We start from the raw sequence: 23,800 nt of genomic DNA, 5'->3' as shown, positions 1-23,800 counted from the left end.
TGAGTGCCCTTCCTTTCTTTTGTGCGCTGTTTTTTACCAGCCATAAAAGCACCGCTTTGTGGCAAAAAAAGGCCCTCACCGGGTGGTGTTGAACTGGCGCTCGTACTGGCGGGAGCAGAGTGGCACCATGCCTTGCACCATGATGGGGCTCATCTGCTGGGTGTCAATGCCCCGGCGGAAGAGCAGCGAAGCATAAACCAGGTTGGCCGCACGCGCGGCCTGGTTCGAGCTTGTCTTCACCATGACGGCGTCGATGGCGTAGAAGTTGGAGTTGACCATGATGGGGCTGCGGCCCCGTAGGTACACGTACTCCTCCCACCAGTCGGACACATAGTTGGCCGACCACCAGGACTTCAGCCACAGATAGCTGCAATCGAAGAGGGATGACATAAGGACAGTGCGATGCTATTACACGGAGCCAATAGCTGCAGTTCTTAGAGAGTAAGCTATAACCGGCAAGACTCAACACTGGAAGAAAGTAGACAAATATAGTGGGTGCTTTATTCATCAGTTCGAATCCAGGGCTGTAGACAATAGCACACATCACCAGCGGGTGCTGTATCTGCACCGAGTTTGCTGCATGCCTCATGCATTTTGTTTGGCTTCTCTGCAGAAAAAAAAAAAGAACAATATATTTTTGTGTGTGTGTTGCATAGCTTTATAGGAGACTTTCTTTTTGAAAAACAGATATGGCATCATCTTGTATATGGCTATGGCTTCCCACCAGACTGTTAGTTCAAATCATAACTATTAGAAATTTTTATTAATTAAAACTGAGTATGCATCGAGAAAATATTTTCTTAGAATTTCAACTGGATTTATTTCAGCAATTTTTGAAAAAGCTTGATGAAGCCCTCCATTTTTGGCATGAGAACACACCATTGCACCACCTTGGCAGTGTGGATCCAAGGGGAATCACATGTGCAACTCTCGGGCTTTGCAATGCGTCTCAAGCAGTTTAGTTTCATGTCAGTGGCTTTGAGGCCTTAAATCAGAGTCAATTCTTGAGTTTGAGGCCCTAAATCACAGTCATTAAATTTACTTTTTCGACAACAAAAGATCTCACTGTGTCAATGAGATTTTGCAGGATGACACAGTGGGTTTAGAACAGGTGCAGCTATTCTGCAGCCACCCTTAAGCTCATATATTGCCACTTATTGACAACACGGAAGCCGTGATGTCAACAGTTAGAGGTTAGCTGTCACACCACCACTAAACCTCTGTGAAAAGAAAATTCCTACGTCAAGCTAATAGATTACTGCCGGCAGAGGCGGCTCCATTTGACTGCTCCCTTAACTATTTTAGACCAAGTGAGTAGGTAGTGATGACAGTATCAGTCGCTTAATCTGTGGGAGTTGCTTCAGCCAGCTCCTTTGACGTCGGCTACTGCTTATATGAGCAGTTTAGCGGCAACTCCATGAGCACAATCCTGCTCCCTGAACTGCTCGCTGGACGCATAACAGTGCATATCCTCTCTCAACTAACCATAATGCTTGCCACTTCTCATCTTTTGGATTCAAACTGGTGCACAGCATCAAGCCCAGTTGCATGTGTTTGGCCCTGAGGCACTAAAAATTCCTGTAGTAGCATAACATAGAGTTACTATGATAAAATACATTCACAATGTGCAAGGCAGGACTTGCTAACACGAAATATATACCCAAACCAATGCAACTTGTGCCTTTTAAAACAGAAGGAATCATGTGACCACGTTGAGATCAGCTCCAGTGCCATTAACTCCAGTGGTGAAGCTTGCGCCCATTACTCCGGACCACGAAACAGCAAATAAAGTAGAACATCTTGCGATTACAACTCTCATGGGCACTGAAAATTTATATGTGCTGTCGGAAAATTATATCCCAAACATAAACCAAATGGTCGCGAATAAAACATACTTGGCACTTTAGTTTTATCACAAGCACTTTGAAACAATATGTCACTTAGCCCTCAAGTTTTTGTTTGTCAGTGTCCAGAGTAAGCTTCCTGAAATTCGTAGAATCAAATGGTCGTTTCTCCACTTCTCTCTCCGCACCCAGAAGGGCATCTCAAACTTGGCGCCCTGCCAAATACGACGACAGCGAGGCATGCCATGGCCCATGCTGTGCAGAAACCCCGGGGGCAGCACTCGTGGCGAACAGGCAGCGCCACGAGTGAGCGCCGGAACATTTTCATAGTGACCCGCGCGACCACCTGGGCAGGGCTCGCGCGCTTGATAAAAGGCGGCCTGCGCAGCGAAATGGTGGCAGTTTCAGCCAGCTAGAGCGACGTAGTGAAGCGCAAATAATGTGAGAGCCACACAACACAAGACTAAGTGACAGGGACGAGCCCTGGCCGCCCGCAGGGTGTTTATTTCTAGGCTGGAAGCATGCGAAACGGAAGACGACAGGAGAAGCACGCGCAGTTGGAAAAGGCCGAACAAAAAACAAAAAGGGTGGGCAGGTGGGGGGTGTAAGAAACACTGTAAAAATGTAAAATAAAATAAAAAGACATTTTTGGCAAACACCTCTCCTCCCAAGCCTCCCAAGTGTGGCACAGCTTCACAAAGGCCAACCTAGAACGCCCCAAGCTGGGGTGGCTGAGAAAAAAAAAAAAGAAAGCTGCGGGGAATTGAGCGGCGGAGAAGGATGGGACAAGTATGAAAAAGGGATAAGAATGAATGAAGCTGGAGTCGAAAAAAAGACACCCCCCCCCCCCCCCCCCCAACAAAAAAACTAAAGCAACAAGCCTGAAAACTCGAGAGAATGCGATTACCGGGGCCTGAAAGTGCCGCAGGCACTTACATTAAGCAGACGGCTTTTGAAAAGCTTTAGCTGTTTTCTGGTGAGGCGGTTGCCACTTTTCTAGACGATAAAAGAAAGGATGGCAGATGGCACGCGGTTGCTGATACAGCGACACAGCTATGAGAATGGGAACTCCCTATGAGAATGGAAACAGCACAGCAAGCGATCTCCAGTTTCTAATACACATGCATGTCTTCCTCTCTGTCACTTGTCAGAATTGTAGCAAGTCTAATTTTCTCTTTCGTTGAAACAACGACCTGCCTCAAATCCCGACTTGAATGCTAGTTTTCTTTCTTTCTTTAACGATCCTTATTTGCCTCTTTAACAGTAGTTTTAGGTCCTCTGCCACAAAATTAAGTTTTGACAGGGGAGGGTAACACGTGGCAGCCAGCCGCTCAACCACTTGCTTGGAGCAGGATGGCGTGTAATGAATGCAAGATGTTTTTTGTTTTGTACTTATTTTTTACTATAGTCTCGATTGAGCGGTACGGCATGATAAACAGCTCATCATTCGAGGTTCAACAGCTCAGTACACATCGAAATGTCATTAACACAACTAAATGAATAAAGTGTATGGAATGGCAGACAGGGGCTTTATGAATCACATCTACAGAGGAGGGCGAAGCGGACAGCTGGTACTTCGACGTCAGATAGGGAAGTTTTTTTTTTATATTTTCGTATGGTTTGCATTACATTCCAGGAAGACAAGGCGCTCATCTACGTAGCTGAAAGTTTTAACGAATACTTGGGGAAATGATTAAAGTGGGTCAGACATCGGCCAATCATCCGATGTAGGTTGTCAAGGCTTTTGGCAGCTTCCCGTGTTTCCTATGTTGCGTAAAATGTATTTATGACATTAAGTTTCATTTCAGCTTATTTTAGCCTTTTTTCCTAACAGTTCGTTATTCTCACATTCTTTCTCCACCCTTTCCCCAGGCTGGGGGACGAACAAAGGAAACCGCCCAAGAAGAGAAGGAAAGTAGCGGCATAAGCATAGAAGGAACGGAACAGAGGAAACAGGAAAGGAACGAGCTGAGAGGGAGAAAAAAATAATGAAAGCAAGAAAGGAAAAAAAAAAAAGAAGTTGACAAGCCAAATTCGCGAAACTAAATGCGAGACATAGTAAATGCGCAATTAAAACGCTCCATTCCCATTGATTACTCTCTGCATTGTACTGGTGCTCATGCAAGCCATCGTAGACAGGGAAATATAAACCACAGGACAGCTTAAATAAAACTTATGCAATGAACAACTGCATCCACGAGCGCAGCCCACCGGGCGCGCACGGCGGTCCCAGTAGACGTGCATTCCATTTATTGGGAATATAGGCACCATGCAGATAGCGCTGATGCCTATGAGTTGCCCAATTTCTTTCATTTTTTTTTCTTTTGCAGGTTGAGAAAGGATGCTAATGCAGGTTCAGGTAGCGTGTCCTCTTTCAGGAAAAATGCTTTGTGGAAAATCTGGATGCGGCAAACTCAGGCATGATTGCCAGCTCACCGTTCGTTGGACGGCAGCGATCCAAACTTAGCGTCGCTTCGCTTCGCGAGGCTTATTCGGAGACGTGAAAAATATTTTATTAGGCCAGTGAAAATGTGTGCAACAGCAGCAACCCAGGGACTGCAACCTAGCAATACATTTCTGACCATAGAATGCCGCGAATACAAAGAACGAATGGCGAATGCGCCCCGTGCACAGCAGATCCGCCGCGTCTCCGCTGCATGGCCGGGCGCACGGGTCACTACGAAACTGTTCTTCCCACCGCGAGGGGCGCGCGCGTCGCGCCGCGAGTTACTCCTGCACGGTACCTGCTCCCTTTTCAGAGAGTTTTAGCTTACCATGATCCGCGATCCGCTACCGTGATCCGCCACCGCGCGTTTCACTGCGCATGCCCAGACCCCCTCGACGCCGATAGATGGCGCCACATACTCGATGTCGGCATACTGACCTGCCGCGTCGGGGCCAATCAGCTTGTGCACCCCGCCCACGCGCGGTAGAGGATCACGGTTGCGGATCGCGGATCACGGCAAGCTAAATCTCTCTATTCATCTACCTCCCGCGCAGGCGCCGCGGTGCTTTGCTTCTCGGCGGATGTTGACATCGCAAAATCGGATAAGGCCGTCACAAAGCAACGAAAGCGATGATCAATGCAATCGCAAGGGCAACTGTCGGGGGCTAACTGAGATCGAAGATGGTAGAAAAGCGCAACTTCGCACCACTCGCGTGCACGCGGTGAGCGGCAAAACGAAACGATCGATCCGCTGCTGTGGCTGCGGTTTCGGTTTCCGGCGCGAAAATCGCGAACTGCAGAGCTCAACTTTGGCGAGTCATGTAGACGGCTTCGGCGCGCAGTTCAAAATAGGTAGAACCGATTGCATCGCAGAGGAACTGCATGGTGCCGCGGCCCGTAGCGTCCACCGCATCCATGTCGCGCCGCGGCATGGTATTCTATCTTGCGAACGTTCACCAGCCGGAAGACAACGCAGTTCGTGGAAATGTGTACAGAGTTATATACCCATGAGTGGTCTGCCCTCGATAGGCCGAAACTGCCTTTGACCTCGCAAATGCGGCGTCGGATTAGTCAGTAATTCCCCGTCCCCAATTCGCGCGTTCATTTTCAAACCACCGATTAGCTGAGATCTCAAAATGGATGCTCAAAACGGTAAAACCGTAACTGGCAATTTGACTCAAGTTAATAAACATTCGTGCTACGCCCTTAGTCCCGCCAAAACGTTCATACAAGGCCGCCGAAAGCTCGCGGCCAATTCGAACTGGCTCCCGCTGTAACGCACTTTTGAGGTGTGCCCTGCTCCAGAAGCTATCTTTCACGTAAGCAGTCTTCTGGTCTCAACAACACGCACTGCATGCCAGGCATGTTGACGATTTTAAAGTATCGCCGTTAGCCCGCGGCAGATATGGGCCGCCGCCCGCGCACATCAGCCGCCGGCCCAGCCGCACGTATTTTAAAGCGACGATCGTCTTGCCGGAGAGATTTTTTTTTTTTCTTTTTTTTCCTTCTTTGAAGGCGTCTTGCCAAACCAACACGTACGCTTCCCAGCTTCCGTCCGCGTCCTTCAGAGCGCCGCAACTCGCGAATTATCACCCAGTGCGACGCCGCATGCAAAAAGTTGCAGCACTATTGCTCCCAAACGTGAAATAAGCCGTGGCGAGTCGGTGACTACTATTAGTTACGTTCCTGTCATTCTCGACGGCGTACATGAATAAGCAGTTGACGTCAGCTGCGAAAACTCGCAGCTATAGCGGAGTTTTGCCTTAACAGGACAGGCAGCTTTTTTTTTCTTTTTTTTTTTTCAGAGAGTGGGGCGGGGGGGGGGGGGGGGGGGGGCTACATTTTATAATTTTGTGACATTAATGAAAGGTACGTTTTTAAAGTCCGGCTCGACGTCATGGTCTTACCTCAAAATACAGCTATCTACATGCAAGGTTGCAGGCCACTTTAACACACACGCAAACAAAATAAATAATAAATAAAATCGATTCTGCATTTCGAATCTGTGAATTTCTTTTCCAACAGACCGAAACCTTGAGCACTACACAAAATCTTCTGTGACAAAATTTTAAACTACATAAATTACGCGGCCTTTGTGGTTCAATTCTGCCACATGCTCAACTGTACCAACACGTACAATGGAAAGCATATGAGGCCTTCCCACATTCAGTATACATTCACGCACGATGAAACTGCCCACCTGTATATGTCATAACTGTCATAAAAATTTCCCTTGTCATAACTGCTTGGATAAATTTTTGAGGCAAACCTTGATTTCTTGGAAACATACCAGCCTTGCGCACTTCTTATAGACCTTAAATTGCACAAATATGCAGGTTCCTCAATTGGGGCTTAGGTTTAATGTTTCGATCCTCAAAAGAGCTTCAAACAGCAAACAAGCAGTCTCTCTACATCAACTGTCTAAAACAAACTTTTTCCGACTTCTACATTTTTAAATTTTCTTCCCTTGAGTTATGTGCAAGGTATAACAATTAAATGAAAATCGGGGAAGTGCTGTCTCCAAAAAAAAAAAAAAAAAGAACATGGTAATTAAGAGATGCTCAAAGTACGTGCAACGTACACATCATTTGAACACGTCAACACGATATGACGGCATATAAAATTTACTTATAATGCGATCACCAGCATAAAATTGAAGTTAAAAAAAACTGCCTCTGTGTTCCTGCGACAAGGTCTAACTAAAACAGGAACCCGTCTTAAAAACTGGTCGGTGCATTTGAGCCACTGCGCTGCAGTGCATCAGGAAAAAAAAAAAAAAAAAAAGGAAGAAAGAAAGAAAAACTCAAAATTTAAAATCTATGTTTAGCAAAGCCAGAGCTCAAATGTTCAGATGACATGCAGTCGAAGTTATGCCAATTTGATTTAAAATTCTTTGTTTAATTGTAAATTTTTCATACCTCGGCACTTCAAATGACGGAAAACATAATTGTCGATTATCTTGCCATTAAGCATTTATGAAAGACGAGCGGCCTGCCGCCAAGTGCGGTCAAAGCCAATGCCACGGCATTGATGCAGGCTCATGGCCTCCGAGATCAAACGCGCGCGCAAGTGATCTCGGAGGCCATGGCCGGCTGCGCCAAATGCTACAAGCTGCCGTCAGATGGCGCCACGAGTACCATCGTGGCCACAGATTGTGGCTCGCCAACGCAAACACTGCCGTTTCATTTACGACGCTTTAGTGGTTCGTAAATCAAAAAGACCACCGTAACCTTGACTCGCTTCCTGTCGCGCTCGGCGCGCACGTGATAAAGCGCGTGGAGCGAGCGCACATCGCGAAAGCCGTGATCGCGGAGGGCCGCGTTTTACGAAACGCGACTTACGCAACGGCGTCCGCGTGCGCGTGCAACGTTGCGCGGTGTACTAGAAGAAGATAACAATGCACTTAAAAGATCCCCAGGTGATCGAAAATTTCCAGAACCTATCACTACGGCACCTCTTTCTCTCCATCTTTTTTCAGTCCCATCTTCCTCCCTTCCATTACGCCGTGGTTAAGGCGTCCACCGAAAAAAAAAAAAAAAAGCGTGACAAATACAGCGCCTTTTCGTCCCAATTTACAGGCACGCGCGCACTGGACACATTTCGCACCGGCGCGGCAGATGGAGCAGCAGCGCGGCGCGCTACGTCGTAGTAAAGTATACCGCGGTCTGCTCGGCCGCTGTGTGGTGCGCCTGCCAACCGCTTTGGTTAGCTTGATGTGCGTGATAAAAGAAAATCCTGGATGACCTCCGTCAAGGTCGATGTTTTCGTTTTCTTCTGTTTGTTGCAAAGAATTCCCAAGGAAGTACACAAATGCGCGGGATGCTAGCTAACTGAAATCAAATGAAAAGTTACGTCTCAACAAAACAATAAATAAATAAATAACAAACGAAAAAAAAAAATCGGGGAGGGGACATAAACGGGTATCAATGAAACTTTCGGAAAATAATTAACATTTTTCATGGGTGTATGGCACCATGAAAAAAGGCGCACTCCCATATAAAAATTACGCACGACAATCCCATTTATTCACATGGCCGCTCGCGGAACTGAACCAGGGCAACGTCTCCCACGCGCGTTTGCTTCCTACAGGTGCCAGACAAATTTCCACAGTTTCCCAGAAGCCGCCTTGTGAAACAATTCGTTTACAAACTGGACATGTGATGACCCTGTGTATGGCTAGTGCAATGGACTAGCATATCAAATAATGGGCAATCACTCCTTTTAAAGAAGTTCGCTACATCGCGAATTTCGTTAAATTAAAATTCATGATATCGAGCTTTAAATTACAAGCAGTTTTCACCCGCAGGCTAACCTATGGCTCAACAAAGCGAGCGACAACATGCTTCAACAGAATTAGGAGGCAGAAAATTTATGTAGTAGAGATCAGCATTTGATTAACGAAGTATATAGCCTGCACTACGTATTAGGCACAGGGAAGGAGGGGCAAAAGAGGACCGCAATTACTGACTTAAAAGACTCCATTACAACTAGAACAGGAAAGCAAGCAGCAAACTCACCGCTGCAACTTGACTGCGATGCCATGGCGGAACTCAGCTGCCAATGTCTCCATGCGCTGGTAGTTTGCATCGTCCAGCAGTGGCCTCACCGATTTGAGGTAGCGCTGCATGGTGTCATCGAGTGACGGCAGCGGCAACTTGGGCAGAGTCGACTGGTAACTAAACAGCAGCGGATCGCGGCCTTTGAGCAACTTGACAGCGCCAAACCACAGTTTTGTCCGTAGAGATATCTGGCAGAGAATGAGAGGTCGACGGGAGTTTACATGAACTGGCATACATGCGCGGAAGAGAAGAATATGCACTGAAGGCTAAGCTAGATAAGACCAAACACACTAACACACACATGATCTGACTAATAAAGGCAGCTGCATGCAACTAGAGTCATCACCTGACACAAGCACGTTTGTCATTGATCTGTGCACTCCCACTAATATGGCACATCATCGGTTGACCCTGTTTTTAACACCTAGCTGCTTCACGAGGTTGCCTACTTTTAGACGACGTCCAAACCATACATGAAAGCAATCACCTACAAACGGGTGTTTTGTCTCATCTATTAACACACATACGTGCCAAACTGGCAGGTCAACCTTCGAGACGCACACAGTGGAGGGTCAAAAGGAAGTAGACATTTGACTTTTTGTGTGGTCGAGTGCATAGGTGGTCAAAGATGTGGATTAGCAATGGGTGTTGAATAAATCGGTAAGAAAAATCAGTGTTCATCTTGGATATGCAGGGTTATCACGATCCTTGACAGTACAGGAGTGCCGGCCATCATGATGGGCAATGACAAGCATTTCGGGATTGAGAGGTTCCAAGCTTGACAAAACAAAAATATGGCCAGTTATCCCCAAAAGCATTCAAAACTGGAACACTGAGCTGCTCTGTTTGTTCACAGGATTATCACAAAGGCCTGCCCTCTGTCTGAGCTCATGTTGAGGCGAAATGGCTGGGCTGCAGCAACCAAGTACCACATAGGCTGACTCTAGGCAGGGAGAGACCCCTAGGCTTTATCAGACCAATCATACATAGCCTGAGATGCAGTGGATCTCATGGGCCTACAACACACTAGTACATGTACAGTTGAGGAGATGCAAAGAACAGCAACTTCCTGTGGTAGTGAATTCGACAGGGATGGCTGTCTCAAACAGTTCAAACGGATTTATTGAAATAACCTAAAAAAGATGTTCAAGGTATGCTTCACAAAAAAGAATACATTTTCCTGGTTTCCCTAAATGGTTTCAGTAGAAAAAATATAAATGCAAAGAACAGTGCATGAAATGGGCTGGAACCTTAGTTTCATGATTTTGAAAGAAAAGGCGTTCACTACAGTCAACAACAGTCCTTTCATTTCCTTCACCTCCCAATAAGGTACCTTCTTTTCTTCCTTCAAATGTTTCGTCATTGTTTCACACACCAGAAGTGATTTGAGCATAGTTCAGGAGTGCATGAACATCGATCTAACTGCATAAATATATATAAGGAGCTTGGCACATATGCAAAATACGCAGTAGAAGTGTAATTCAGATTCTGTACTAGTACACACCACTTTTTCTCTATGCAGCCCACTTTGGCATAGCTTGCAGCCTCTGGAACAGGGGCTGTACCATACAGATAAACTCAGAGAAGCTTGCTTCCAACCTCTAAGGTTCTAACTACTAAGAAGCAAACAAAAAACAAATGGTGGCCATTTAGGCATACAAATTCAGAGCTCTATTCAATGGCTAGGTAGATGCAATAGCAACTTTTGAAGTCATTAAAAAAACTAGAATAGGTGGTTGGTTGGTTTGTGGGGTTTAACGTCCCAAAGCAACTCAGGCTATGAGAGACGCCGTAGTGGAGGACTCCGGAAATTTCGACCACCTGGGGTTCTTTAACGTGCACTGACATCGCACAGCACACGGACGCCTTGCTTTTCGCCTCCACCGAAAAGCTGCCGCCGAGGCCGGGATTCGATCCCGCGTCCTTGGGAACAGTAGTCGAGCGTCGTAACCACTGCGCCACCCCGGCAATAGCTAAAGTGCAATATAAGAATTGCAAAATGTGCCAAGAGGCACAGAAAAATGCAGAATCTTGAGCAATCTAAAACATCTGTTGGTTTTTCAAATGCACACCTGCCCCAGATCCAGCCCCCTTAGTTGAATTTCAATCCAGTCTCAGTCACTACTGTATTACAACTGCATGTACAGGTGCCCAAAGAAGTTTACAGAATTCAAAAATTAGAACTAAAATTAATTTCTCAGAGATCAAAGCATACAGTCTGGACCTGAATAATCCATCCCTGAATGCCTTGCAAAGAATTTTGGATGTTTATTTTTTTCCATGTTCCGAAAACATTTGTAGGCACTTGTAAACCACATGGTGTTTATGTTTTTAATGCTAGAGTCCTGTTACATTGACAAAATCTGATTTCTTGTATGTGACATAAGCGATGTATAATGGTGCTCTCAAATTAAAACTTGCGTCTTTCATAGCCTGAGTTGCCTTGGGACGTTAAACCCCACAAACCAAACCAACCAAATTAAAATTTATTTTCCTTTAAAAAAATAAAAAGCCAAGTGGCCTGACAATGTCTTGCACCTATAGCAGTGGCAGCAATGCACAATATACAGAAAAAATAATGAACTGATTACAATATTCAGACAATGCAAGAGAACATGTGTGGTGAAAGAAAGCAACTGTACACAACACATAAAAAGAACGCAAGTAAGGAAAATACGTAGGAACAAGTGAATGAGGCCCCGCCGGGGTGGTGCAGTGGTAAGACGCCCGACTACTTTGCCGGAGTTCCCGGGATCGAGTCCCGGCCTCGGCGGCTGCGTTTCGATGGAGGCGAAACGATGCGGCGTCCGTGTGCTGTGCGATGTCAGCGCACGTTAAAGATCCCCAGGTGGTCGAAATTACTCCGTAGCCCTCCACTACGGCCCCCTTTCTCTCTATCCACTTTCACCCCCACCTTCATCCCTTCCCTTACGGCGCGGTTCAGGTGTCCACAGAGCAAGTGTGACAGATACTGCGCCTTTCCCTTCCTATAAACCAACCAACCAACAAGTGAATGAGCGTTTGATTTAGAGCACAATACAGACAAAATACTGGGCAGCAAATTAATGTCTAAACAGTGATACCCCCCCCCCCCCCCCTTATATATGATTACCAAGAAGGTAAACCGACAGTAAACAGTAATGACAAATATATAGTGAAGGGTGGCCAAACAAAGGAATTGTTATGAAGGTCAGTATGTATCAAACACCTCAATTTCTTTTTTTCTTAAAGCATTTAAAATGGATAAATTGTCTTAAAACAAAACACCTTCAGAATGACCAGCACCTGACACTGCAAACTTAACCATAGTTTGTAGAGATCCTTGGAACTATAGTTTACTTTGTGGAAGAGGTATCTCATATATAGATGGTACCTCTGGGTATGCCATTTAATTAATCTAGATTTTCACAATTATCTCTCATAGATAGTGCAAAGCTAAATAATGAAGAGGACCAAAGCAGAAAAAACAAAAAGAAAAATGTGGACCTATGCAAGTGATGAACCAGGCAAACTAGTCATGCAAAGGTGGCCAACGAGAAAAACGATCAAGCAACTACAGATAAAAGCAGCAAGGCAAATGAACCAAGCAAAAACTGGTACTATAGTGCAGAGTCTAACTGACAGGGCCAATTTTCCTCACACCTAAACCACAAATTTCTACGAATGAACGGTCATGGTACAGCTCAGCTGCAGACCCTGCGCAGTTTAAAAGCTTCCTCATGAGTTTCCTCGTGGGCAGAAACGAGAAGCGAGAGTGCGATAGCGCAGTTCAACAGTTTTCCATAACCTTGGCAAGTACTCGGAACAAGTTTTCGGCGTCTAACTTCAGCAACTGCTCCAAAAACACATACATTAGCGGATTATTGTACTTACACATAATTCATCATAAAAAATGCATGCATGGTGAAGCAATGCTTGTGTTATCAAGATATTTACAGAATTCCCAACGCCAGTCTTTGTACCCAAAAGAAATACCTGGAACTTCCCATAAACTGCTTCAGTCACATGAGGTGTAATTAAGCAGTTAAAGTTTTCTTTCCTTCCGAAGAAATCAAGACGCTTATTGAAGCAGCAATATACACAATTTGCAGCATTTGCTCCTGCAAGAATGTTGAATTACCTGTCCACCCTTAGCTGCGTGCTATTTCAAGCTACACCATACTTCTGATTCTCTAGCTGCTGCCTTGTGTCCCATCCCACACCACATGGGCAGGCCATTAGGGGTGAAAAATTCAAATATTTGCATTACACGCAACATTAGAACATTTACTTTATTTTTTCTCCTTTATATCCACAGAGTACGCTGAAAGTAAACTTTTTTTTCCGGTAATGGCGAAAGTGATTGCTGAAATAAAGTTCACTACAAAAAAGTAAACAAATAAGCAAACAAAAAAAAAACATTATGATCCATGATCCAAGAAACTGACGACCTCTAATGATCTCATTAGCGATGGACCCAAATGAGCACCACTCCCATCCAGGGCTCCATTCAGACTACGAACTTCATATAATAGCACCCCTTTCAGCTAGCGGACATTTGTCCCAGCGTATTCATAGCTTAAGCAATCCAGCTGCCTGCTTAAACAGTACAAAGCAGGGCTCAAAACAAGACTCTAAACAGCTGCCGCTCACAAAGCTGCTCGGAGAAGAGCGGGAAAGAGGGGAGAGAGAGAGAGAAACTGCTCGGGGGAGAGATCACTCATCCATAACAAATGACACTGCCCCAGACAATGAAGACACACACAGGACTACTAACAACCCAGTGGCTCCATTGTTTTTTCCTCACTGAGAGCTGTCTTCGCCTCTGCACAGAATACCTCACGTACCAGTGAAGGTGAAAAAAAAAAAAAAATATATATATATATATATATTTAAGAAGGAAAACATGTGCTCCTCTAGGACGCACGTGGAGGGCAGCAAGCTCCTTCCGGGAGCAATTACGAAAGGCAACAGGAAAAGGTATCGCACTTCCTCCTTTTGCTTGCCAGCCAGTAGGGCGTTCGATTCAATTCCTGCTTACCTCTACCTCAAGCCTCTACCTTCATCACATCCATCCAGCTGCCCCTACTGCGAGAAACGAGGAAACATTTGCAAGGGCCCTGGAGAAGAAGGGGGAGCCGTTTTTCATGCAACACAGACATGTGCCTCATTTGATTGCGACAGCAACAGCGGTGGAGCACGAGCACTGGGAAACAGCCAGCATCCCTCTGATACTACTAGGAAGAAGAGACGATAAATACCAAAAAAAGAAAAATAGAGGTGGAGAGAGAGAAAAGAAACGCTGTCTGGACCAGCGAAAGTGAACAAAAAGAAAGAGACTGCTGGGGATGTTTCTTGCAGTCGCACGAAGCAAGGTCTGTGCAAGATACAGTGACCTTGATAGACTCCAAGGCTGCTCTCGCTCGGTTGGCACGCAGTCTGAGTATGTCACAATGGCCCCAAGGTGTCGATACGCAATGCCCCACTAGCACGAGATAAGATCAAAGAAAGGACGACTCCTATGTTAGGGGTTTTTTTTTTATTTTTTTCTTTGTGCCCTCGATGAATACACTGGATGTCTCGGGTGTCCCTAGGCAAAGGCCTCACAAAAGTGATAGCTCACCAATAATACATAAGAAAACAGGGGCTATTGCTAATGCATTCAACAGAGTCTCCGTTATTTTCTGGTCTACACATCAGAACGCTACTGCCTCATGTACCGAATAATAAGTGACAAAGGCTTATACGAGCCAAAAATGATGAAGCAGATCCAGAAAGGGCAATCAACTCCAGCACTTTTTTTTTTTTGCGCGCAACGCAATAAAAATCTTTCAAGCTTTGCACAGGTATCGGGAAGAAAAATATGATATGATCTAATAATTACCTCAAAAGCTTTTCTTTTTCTCTGGTGACCATGCAGTGAGTATTGCCACTGCTTCCGGCTGTTTCGCTGAAGCAGTTTCATAGAGGCATTCGCACTTTACCAGAAGCATTGACTGGGTATGCTTCATAAAAATTTATAACAATGATGAGATGACAGGAATGATAAAGACTTGTTGTTGAATGGCTAAGGGGCATACAGTTCAGTGAACCTTATTTTCGACAGGTAATGCTGCAGTTGACAAAGTTATCGAAGTTATATGCCCTTTTAGTACTTTGAAAACATGGCGGCCGCATTTGCAGCTTGCTTATGGTTTTCAAAACACATCAAGGTGAGCAAGACTGAGAGCAATCATTGTTCAGCACAAAGCTCTGGTCTTTCTCAGTGGACTGAATTTGAGATTCTGTCCTAAGTATGGTAATGAAACATTAAACGTGTTCACACGTTTCGAAACATGCCTGTGATAAAAGTCGTTGAATGAGGTAACTGACAATTTGTATTCTGCACAATTCTGCAAAAAGAATGTGCAAGAACGAACAGTTTTTTTTAAGTTTCTGTTGTATGCAAGTTAACAGAAGGCTGCAAGCTAGGTAAAGCAAGTAGGTGTTGGTACCGGCAGAGTAAAAAAGTGGAATTTACTTTGAAAATTCTTCCAGCATCATGACTTTCAAATATGAGAAACTTTGAGAGACTCGATAAACTAACACATACTGACAAAAAGAACTCCACATGGGCTGAATCCTCAAGACGTGCAAAACCTAAATTTAAGTATATGCAAATCAAATACCAAGCAACAAATCAAAACACCATGCAGAAACAATGAGTGAGGTACTAATTAGTTCAACCTTGCTCTTGCAGCCCATTCAAATAACACTAACGCCAATTACGAAACTCGCAATGCACTTGTCCGGCTTTCAGTTTCACGCATGCTGTTACAGAACATCCACGAAATTGTAGCAGCCTGAAAGAAGCTTTTTTTCAAACCCGGATCACGTGGCATACAGACAAGAAGCTCTTATATTAGCTGTATTCGCGTGCGCACTCGTGTCTCTTGGCACATCCGGCTGCCTGCTGCGTTGTTGCTGGCAGAGCAAAGACTGTGCTCACAGCTGTACTACAGCTGCTCAGTTGGGATTGACGCTAAGCAGGTACAATGTGCATCATGAAACGGAGCACACGCACCAAAAACAGCAAAAGACAAGCAAGACACAACAGCCCGAGGACATTTCTCTGTCACCACAATTCTTTGTACAGCAGCCTTTGCGAACAGTAGAGCGATTCAGACATATAAGCTGGGTGACGTGCAAACTTACGACCTGTATGTGATTTTCGATAAGCTTAAGCATAAGCAGAGATTGCGATCCCTCCCTTCAGTCTCCCTTTCCTGGCAACAGTGAAACAGTGTTTAAGGTGAAAGTCTTTTTAGCTCACGAGTGGTGTAGACGGGGAGTGTCTGCCAAAAATATGAGCGCACAAACTTCATGATCTGATATGTGCAGAGTAAATGATTAAATATAGTTAGTTAATCGATAATACAAGATTATACAGTTATAGTTAATGATGAAGACAAACCTCTAACGGTAAAGGTAGTGATGGTATTTAATGATAGAGAAAGTCATAATGATACCAGTGATAGTGATAGTACACAGATAGTGATAATGATGATAGTGATAGAGATCCAGAGTGACAGTAATGGCAGTATGATAGGAATAGGGATAGAGATGAGAGTGATAGCGATGATAATAGTGCTGACAGTGATAGTGGAGAGAGTGACAGTGATGAATGCTATCACTCGCATCAAAGAGAAGAGCAGAAAAGGTGAAGAAAGGCCTTCGGATTTTCAGGGACAGAACACTGGCCAAAATTATGTCATGAGATTAGGGTGGAGATGAAAAGATCTTGCCTCATATAGTACAGATCAAGCACTACAATACCAAAGAAAAGAGGATTTACAATTTTAATTTGCCATTGAAAATTGCATAAAGACAACCAAGGCACTATCTAGCGGAGAAACCCTATACTTTCAGTGTAGTACTCCACGTGACTATGCCAACAAAATATCCGATTTTCGTAACTGCATATTGTTCTTTTTTCTTCTAGGAGTGCTAGTCATATTTCATTATATTTTGCGCTCTCTCCACTGCGCCCTTAAATAAAAACCATCCTCCTTTTGAACCACGAGAGGTATGCTTTCAGGTTTTGCCACTAGATGGCGCTACAGTGTTTGCGCTTCCGTGCCTTGATAGTGCCTACTAAAACTTTCGTCGACGAGTCCTACGTTATTGTGCCGTAACAGCATTGAGTGTGAAACTAAAAAGGGCGCCACTCTACACAAAAAAATGTCTGATTACTGTCTGGCAAGCGAAAGTTATATTTTTTTTTCAGTATGTCTTTTTTGTTGACCACCAGCCGTCATCGCGGTCGCTGCTCATGGTTTCCAGTATCGGACTACATAAAAATGAACACGTGCATTGATCGAAAAATTCTCGGTAAATTTTTCTACACCGTTCCTAACAAAACTGTTGAATCGAACATTTTAGACATCAATCTTCCCACTGCGGCAAAAAAAACATCGAGACCTAAATTCCAGTGTTCTGTCCAATTTTTTTTTTCTAGCATTCTAGAGCAGTCAAGGAACTTCAATGTGACTAAATATGAAAAACCGAGACAGAAAATTCATTACAGAAAGACTTTAGAGAACAGCTTATAAAAAAAAGATCACAGGTCAGTAAAAGAAACGTGTTTGTTCATAAATGATGTCACCCTTTTCTGTAACCAATATGCAATGACCTGAAAACATATGCACCAAAGATAACTCAATCATATGCTATAGCATCTGCCACTAAATATAGGCACATAAACTGACACTGACTGGTAATGAAATCTGGCATTGCAAACGAAGTTTCAGACATTTTAACAGCACGAAATTGTCATACAATTAATTTGAATCTAATGCACTAGCCCCACCATCCCTAAAGCATCCTGAAAACCATTCCAACAAATATGGTTCTTTCTGTTTTTTCTTTTTCACTCACTGCGTGAGCAGTATGATGCAGTTTGGTCATACAGCATCTTAAAACCATTTCTTGTGGGTCTCACATTTTATTTTATTAAATTATGTAATCTCAGAAGAGAGGCACTGTGATACCGGTGCTGAATAGGGAAGTTACAAGTGACAGCAAAAGCAAGCACAGGTAGAATTTGAGGAAATGCATCAGTTGTACAGGTCTGTTTCATCACTGTTTGAGCAAACACTTCGAAAGGTTCCTAAATATACTAGGAATTTCAAGATATGAAAAAGTAAAAGTAGTTCATCAAATAACTAATTAATCAGTGCTTATAGGAAATTTTAAACCAAGGACAAAACAATGCCATATCACCTATTTAAAGCTCTGCAACACTAGGAAATCCAGTGTTTCTCTTCGGCAAAAATTACAAGTAGATTGACCATGCCCTGGATAGCTTTTTTTGCTCTCTAGCAGCTTAGAGTGCTGTCATTTTGAAAAAGAAAAAAAAAAAAAAAACTGAAAGAGTCAATAAAACTTCCTTTTGCCAATACAAAATGCAGATCGCATGCATTGGTGGCTCACTTCTGCTTTCTGTTAGCTATGGAAGCATGGCAGGGTTGCCCTCTAGCAAGTCAAAAACTAGCAAAGAAAAAGAGAACCCCGCCATGCTGACGGAAAAATGAGTTAAGCACGCCACAGCGAACGCACCTAGCACTTCATGCACAACCAGCCAGCCATACAGCTGAATTCAAAGCAGGCAGAGTTGTGCGTCCTATTTCGACACAGGTGTTGTCCCTGTGGGAACAGCATTTAGTACAAGTGTGGAAAAAAAAAAATAAAAAGGCCAACAAGAATGACGCACGGAATAGGACAGCAGGAGAGAAAAAAGAAAAAGTAATGGCACGGTAAGGGACGTCATTTTGTAGCGGAGCGCAGAGGGGGACAATAAATATTGAAGGAAGTAAATGAGTCATCACAATACACTACTGCATGCCCAGATCACCCATCCTCTTATATTTCCTCTCTTGTGCTGCTTTGTTTTATTCAAAAAAAGAAAACAATAACATTTCACTAGAGCTTGATGGTTTGGATTGAACAATCCCGTGAGCCTTCACACACCTGAAACTAATGCCCTTCCTCTTCTTTTTTTCTAACATTTTCACACAAAATAGAAATTAACATCCCAGCAAGAAGACGCACAAACAATTCTGCTAGAGGAGTACCAAATAAGACTAGTAAGCCTGTCTTGGTGCTACAGACACTTGTTTTTTATTGAAAGTGATAACAAGAAAGCCAGAGGACGTGCTGTGATAAAGTACATTTACTGCCTAGCCACAAAAACAAATCTATAATGCAGTGTTCAGTGAAGTTTGGTAAGGTTAAGCCTTGTTGCCACGCAGGCATATTTAGCTGCCACCTCATTTGCTGAAGCACAGAACCCTCGTGTGCCCACTGCTCACTAGTGATGAAAAGATTATACATGGTACATGAGAGTTAAGTTCATTGGATATATAGACTCGGGCAGTGAGCAAGCTTAAACCCACACAGTACACTATGTAGCCTACTATAATTGCTATGCTTATTTTTGACCTAGCACAATTATTTGAAAATTTGTGTGAAGTTTAAAGCACAGAATATAACAAGAGAGTGATTTTACTACCAGCAAGTCACTCAGCTCAAAAAGAACACCAAGTTTCCTAAATGCCTAGGATGCCTATATTGCTCGTGACTTTTAAAAGTTTGTGTATGCCGTTGTAATGACCAGATATATTAAGAAAAAATTTCTGAAATCCTAAAAGTACACTGATTCTAGCCCATACCGCACAGAAATTCAAACAAACGATAAGACTCATTGGGGAAAGTCTATGCCACACAGTTAAAGCTATCTATAATTAAATTCATTTTTACCATCTAGAAATCATAGAATTGTGTCAAGTACACGGGCGTATAAGATAAATAGACAGCAAAAATTCAAAATCATTGTTATCGGTTGACACACACACACACAACCTTTGATTCTTATTCCAGGAAGGTCACTGTTTGCAGGTTTGCAGTGAGGAATCCAAAAAACAGAACTCCTGTGTCTCTAGCAGGTGATGCTGTGACTGCTTTGAGAAATACTTGGGAGGATTCAATTCGTACAATGCTACAAAGGATTCATATTTTTTTGGAAGAAGAAACTAGCCACTGGCATCTAAATGCTTAGCCTGCACTGAACATGACATGATACCGTTAATCAAACGTCCTGGTTATTCCTAATAAACCCTCAGTCTAGCCAGCATCAAGTGCCGTAAAAACCCTCCCCTAATTCGAGCTACATGTGGTCTTTAATAACCTATCACATGCGTTTCTTCTTTTCTTCCCTCACATGTGTATCAACTGAACCCGAACTTCGATAAGCATGCACATCCGCACAAACCACACAGCTCAAAAGGGTGACACAATAAAACAACGTACCTTGCTGCCACTTCCCCTGCTCTCATACATCCATCCCTTGTAGAGGAACAGCCCCTTGAGGGCATATCGCTGTGCCAAGCTCCACAGAACCCACAGCACCACGCTGGTCACGCCACTAGCCGCCAACCGCGGAAGCAGGGCAGTCGATGCGCCCGCTGCAGTCTTTTGGCTGGAGATCACAGACGCCAGCCGCAGTGTGAATCCACCATCGCGTTCGAGCAGTGAGAACCCCGTCACGATAGAGAGCAAGAGGTAGAGGCTCCGGTAAGAGGACGGGTACACGCCGTTGTACAGGTTGGTCAGAAAGCGAGCGACGCGCTTTTTCCACGACCGCAAGCCACTCTGCCACACAAGCAGCAACACTTCACGATCATAGTTGATGTTGACACCTTCGTGGGTCACGGTGAAGCTGAAGGCCACAGCCTGATGAGCTTCCGCCATGGTGGCTGTGGTCCTCCGGCTGCAAAGAAGCAAACAATCGACAAATATATCAGTTGATCGCCACAAAAGCCTAGCAACCCAGACAGCACATTTTGTTGGTCCAATATTGGCAACATGATGTCAATGTCCGGCCCACCATGTGGCCATTGCATTGCCAACATAGTGCCAATATTTGGCTGATGATTTGTGCCATTTTGGGAAGCATCAGTCTACTCATTTGGTCCGCTGCGACTCGCACCAACACAAGTCTAAGCTGATGCGAGTTCAGCAAGTGAATCCAAGTCCCTAAAAACCAGAGTAAAGTTGATGAGCAAGGCCAGTAGAGCCTGCGCCCACACAAGTATGAACGAACCCGAGTTCAAGAAAATCCATGTGTATACAGGCAGTCCACGTTTACCCCAGAATCATAGAGTAGTATCTTCCGTGAAAACACTGAGCTCCGGTGAGTCTGTGTGACTCCACAAACGATTGCAGCCAAGCCATACATCGAAATGAAAGCTGTAACGAGTGTTACAAAGTTGTGCTTGTGCGTCATTTTAGAGTGGTGCGAAGAATGGGACAGCTGACAAAAACAATACCTGTGTCGTCTGCTTTTCCTGTCCTTTGTGCCAATCATCAGTCAAAAGAGGGCTTCACTCTAATATTAAATTCCTACGTGGTAGCAAAAGAATAAACATGCTGTCGCACTCTGTCATGCAAAGAATGAAACGAATGGGCAGTAAATATTGGCCGTAAATATAACATTCGAGAATATGATAAATACATTAAGTTGGCATTTTTCATGGAAAGAAAAGGCTACTTGTGAGAAAATTCACCTCATTTCGATATGCTGAGAAAAACCTATAAGATAAACTATAAACCATATTGGTTTGTTTATCAGTGCCAAGGCATTAAAAATCTATACTTGTACGGTGGCAATCTACAAACGAAAAGATCACAGAACTACAAATAAAGGTCACATTGTGCAGTACTTTCACTGGTTTTCCTCATGCATGCAATGTTTTCCGCCTGAAAACAAAAAACAAGTGCCACATGTAGTCCATTCACATAAAGAAAAGCTATAGCATATATATGGCATCCATGCAGCAATATCACAACTGTGCAAACACTACCTGGGCAGAGGTATCATACTGAAACCTTGATGAGACAGCCAATGTTGTTGACACTACATGACCAAACTAAAGCCACACACAACGCCAAGCGCACACACTGCACACAAGGCCGAAAACCAACAGAACGGTTTCCAGAGGTCAATGCTGCAGAGAACGCATTCTACGGCTTCTGTTCGAATCAGGCAAGCAAAAACTAATTGTTCGCCATGTCCACAAACTTTCAGCTTCGCGCGCTTGGGAGAGGGAGGACAACACGTGGTACTCCTTTGACCAACGTCAAGTGCACGTCACTGTGCCCGTGAGCCGCGAACCGTCGGCACCACGGAACATCACGGCGGCCAGACGAAAACAAGACTTCGGGAAATTAAACGTCCCCCCTTCTCATCAATACTCGGCTCGCTGCCTAGTAATAACAGGTGCTTTATCTCCATCTCTTTCCTCCTATCGGACAACCGTCCGGCTCATTCCTCAAGTTCTTTCAAAGCGCAGAAAACTGCGCGGCTGCGCTTGAGTCGGCTCTGCTGGACGAGCATTGACCGTGAAATGGAACCGGCCATAGCGTGCGGAAGGTTGACACGTTTGGTCTCCGACGAACATCAACGAAGTGTGGGAAAAAAAAAATAAACCCGAACAAAAGGAGAGGATTGATGACCCAACGCACCTTTAGCTCCCCAGAGCAGCAGGAAGCGATCACTACACACAGGTAGACACGGCGGCGGCCTGCTGTAGTAGCGACGCACGCCAAGGAAACGCGACCAGAGAAGCAAAAAGGCAATGCGGCCTTGTAAGCGGCAGCGAGGAGGACAACTGACGGGTTTTCCTCGGCAGCGAGGGGAAAATAAACAAGAAGATAGACGAGAGGGCTGCCCGAGCTAGCGACCTACTCCCCTCGCCGAAACGACGGCGCGATTGCGCCCGCGATAGTGGCCGGCGCTTACGTCCATTGCTTACGTAGATGAACGCCCTCCGCCCTCGCCGTTCACGAGTCAAGGTAGAGAGACCCCTCGGAGGAGGCAGAGACAATGCAATGAGGGTGACGGGAACGGTCGTTCCAAAGAGCACGAGTACCACGCACACGTCATGCAGGTTGTTATTAAGCGCGCGTTCGGGGCCAACTCCACTTTTGCACCCCTACATGTAGACGAGGTCGCTAGCTTGCCCGGGAACGTAATTGATCTGCTCGGTTTACGACACCCGACGTTTTTCTCCAGATTCCAAGTCGATGATCCCGTGAGAAAATAGTAGAGCGCTTTCTGGGGAAAGTAGACGGGACGCGATGGAAGCAGGTGAGAGAATGACCATCCGTGAGAGCCGCGGAGCAGCACACGCAGCACATACCGACGTGATCCTCGGGAGAAGTGCGGCGGCAAAGCCCAACTTACGGGACGAACAGCTGGAGTAGCGCGCGCTGGCCGGAACGCCGACGTCGTCAAGAGACGGTGACGGTCGATCGTGTTCGGCACTGCACAGCGCTCGCCGAACTGAACGTAGCACCTGGGCGCGGGATGCGCTGTCCAAGCACGCTGCTGCGACACATGCACCGCTGCAGCCGCCGCCGTTAGCACACGCAAGAGCTGGCTCGTTGCGCGGCGCAAAGCAAACACAAGGCACCCGGAAATAAGCACACATGCGTCGTTGCCTCGCCAGCGCCAAAGCTGACAACGCTATGGGGCGCCACAACACAAGTGACCTCCACAACGAACCCTTTCCGTGCCGCTGCGCGCGGTATACGGTGACAGCTAAGATTTATGTTCCTCAATCACCATTCGTTCGCCGCGACTTTATGGCAACGCGCTGATGCATCGCGAAGTATTTGCGTCTGCCGTTTACTTTAGCGATCAACCATTAAATGATGCGAAGGCGGGAACATTTAAATTAGTGTTACAGCAATTGATAATACGGGACGCAGCAAATATGACAGAAAAGTTAAGATCGAAATTTAAATTGGTCTGCAAATGAATGTTTTTTTATTGCCAAATTGGAGTTGACCTTGACTAACCCAACTAAACTATGTCAACCAGACACGTTCGCAACCTGCGATATTTACAAGTGATGTAGTGAAATACACGTGCA

The 23,800-nt window shown here is 44.9% G+C and overlaps 1 protein-coding gene across 2 annotated transcripts in view; it reads right to left on the bottom strand.

Annotated features, from left to right (window-relative positions):
* Positions 1 to 23,390, bottom strand: part of whd (carnitine O-palmitoyltransferase whd) — a 43,238-nt gene extending 19,848 nt beyond the window's left edge. Inside the window, exons 1-4 of one of the 2 annotated variants that reach the window (XM_084584069.1) lie at positions 23,110 to 23,390; positions 20,175 to 20,634; positions 8,808 to 9,037; positions 80 to 367 (exon numbers count right to left, since the gene is read on the bottom strand). In XM_084584069.1, the coding sequence (XP_084440195.1) occupies positions 80 to 367; positions 8,808 to 9,037; positions 20,175 to 20,615 (959 nt within the window). In that variant the 5' untranslated portion in view covers positions 20,616 to 20,634; positions 23,110 to 23,390. Of the gene's footprint in view, positions 1 to 79; positions 368 to 8,807; positions 9,038 to 20,174; positions 20,635 to 22,388; positions 23,058 to 23,109 lie in introns of those variants that run through there. The other variant, XM_084584070.1, reaches the window with a different exon arrangement.
* Positions 23,391 to 23,800: the final 410 nt, after the last annotated feature.

Source organism: Amblyomma maculatum, chromosome 11 (assembly GCF_055883805.1).
Source record: "Amblyomma maculatum isolate TAMU_Amacu chromosome 11, ASM5588380v1, whole genome shotgun sequence".
In the NCBI taxonomy this organism is placed as follows: domain Eukaryota; kingdom Metazoa; phylum Arthropoda; class Arachnida; order Ixodida; family Ixodidae; genus Amblyomma; species Amblyomma maculatum.
This window is presented reverse-complemented; position numbering and strand designations above follow the sequence as displayed.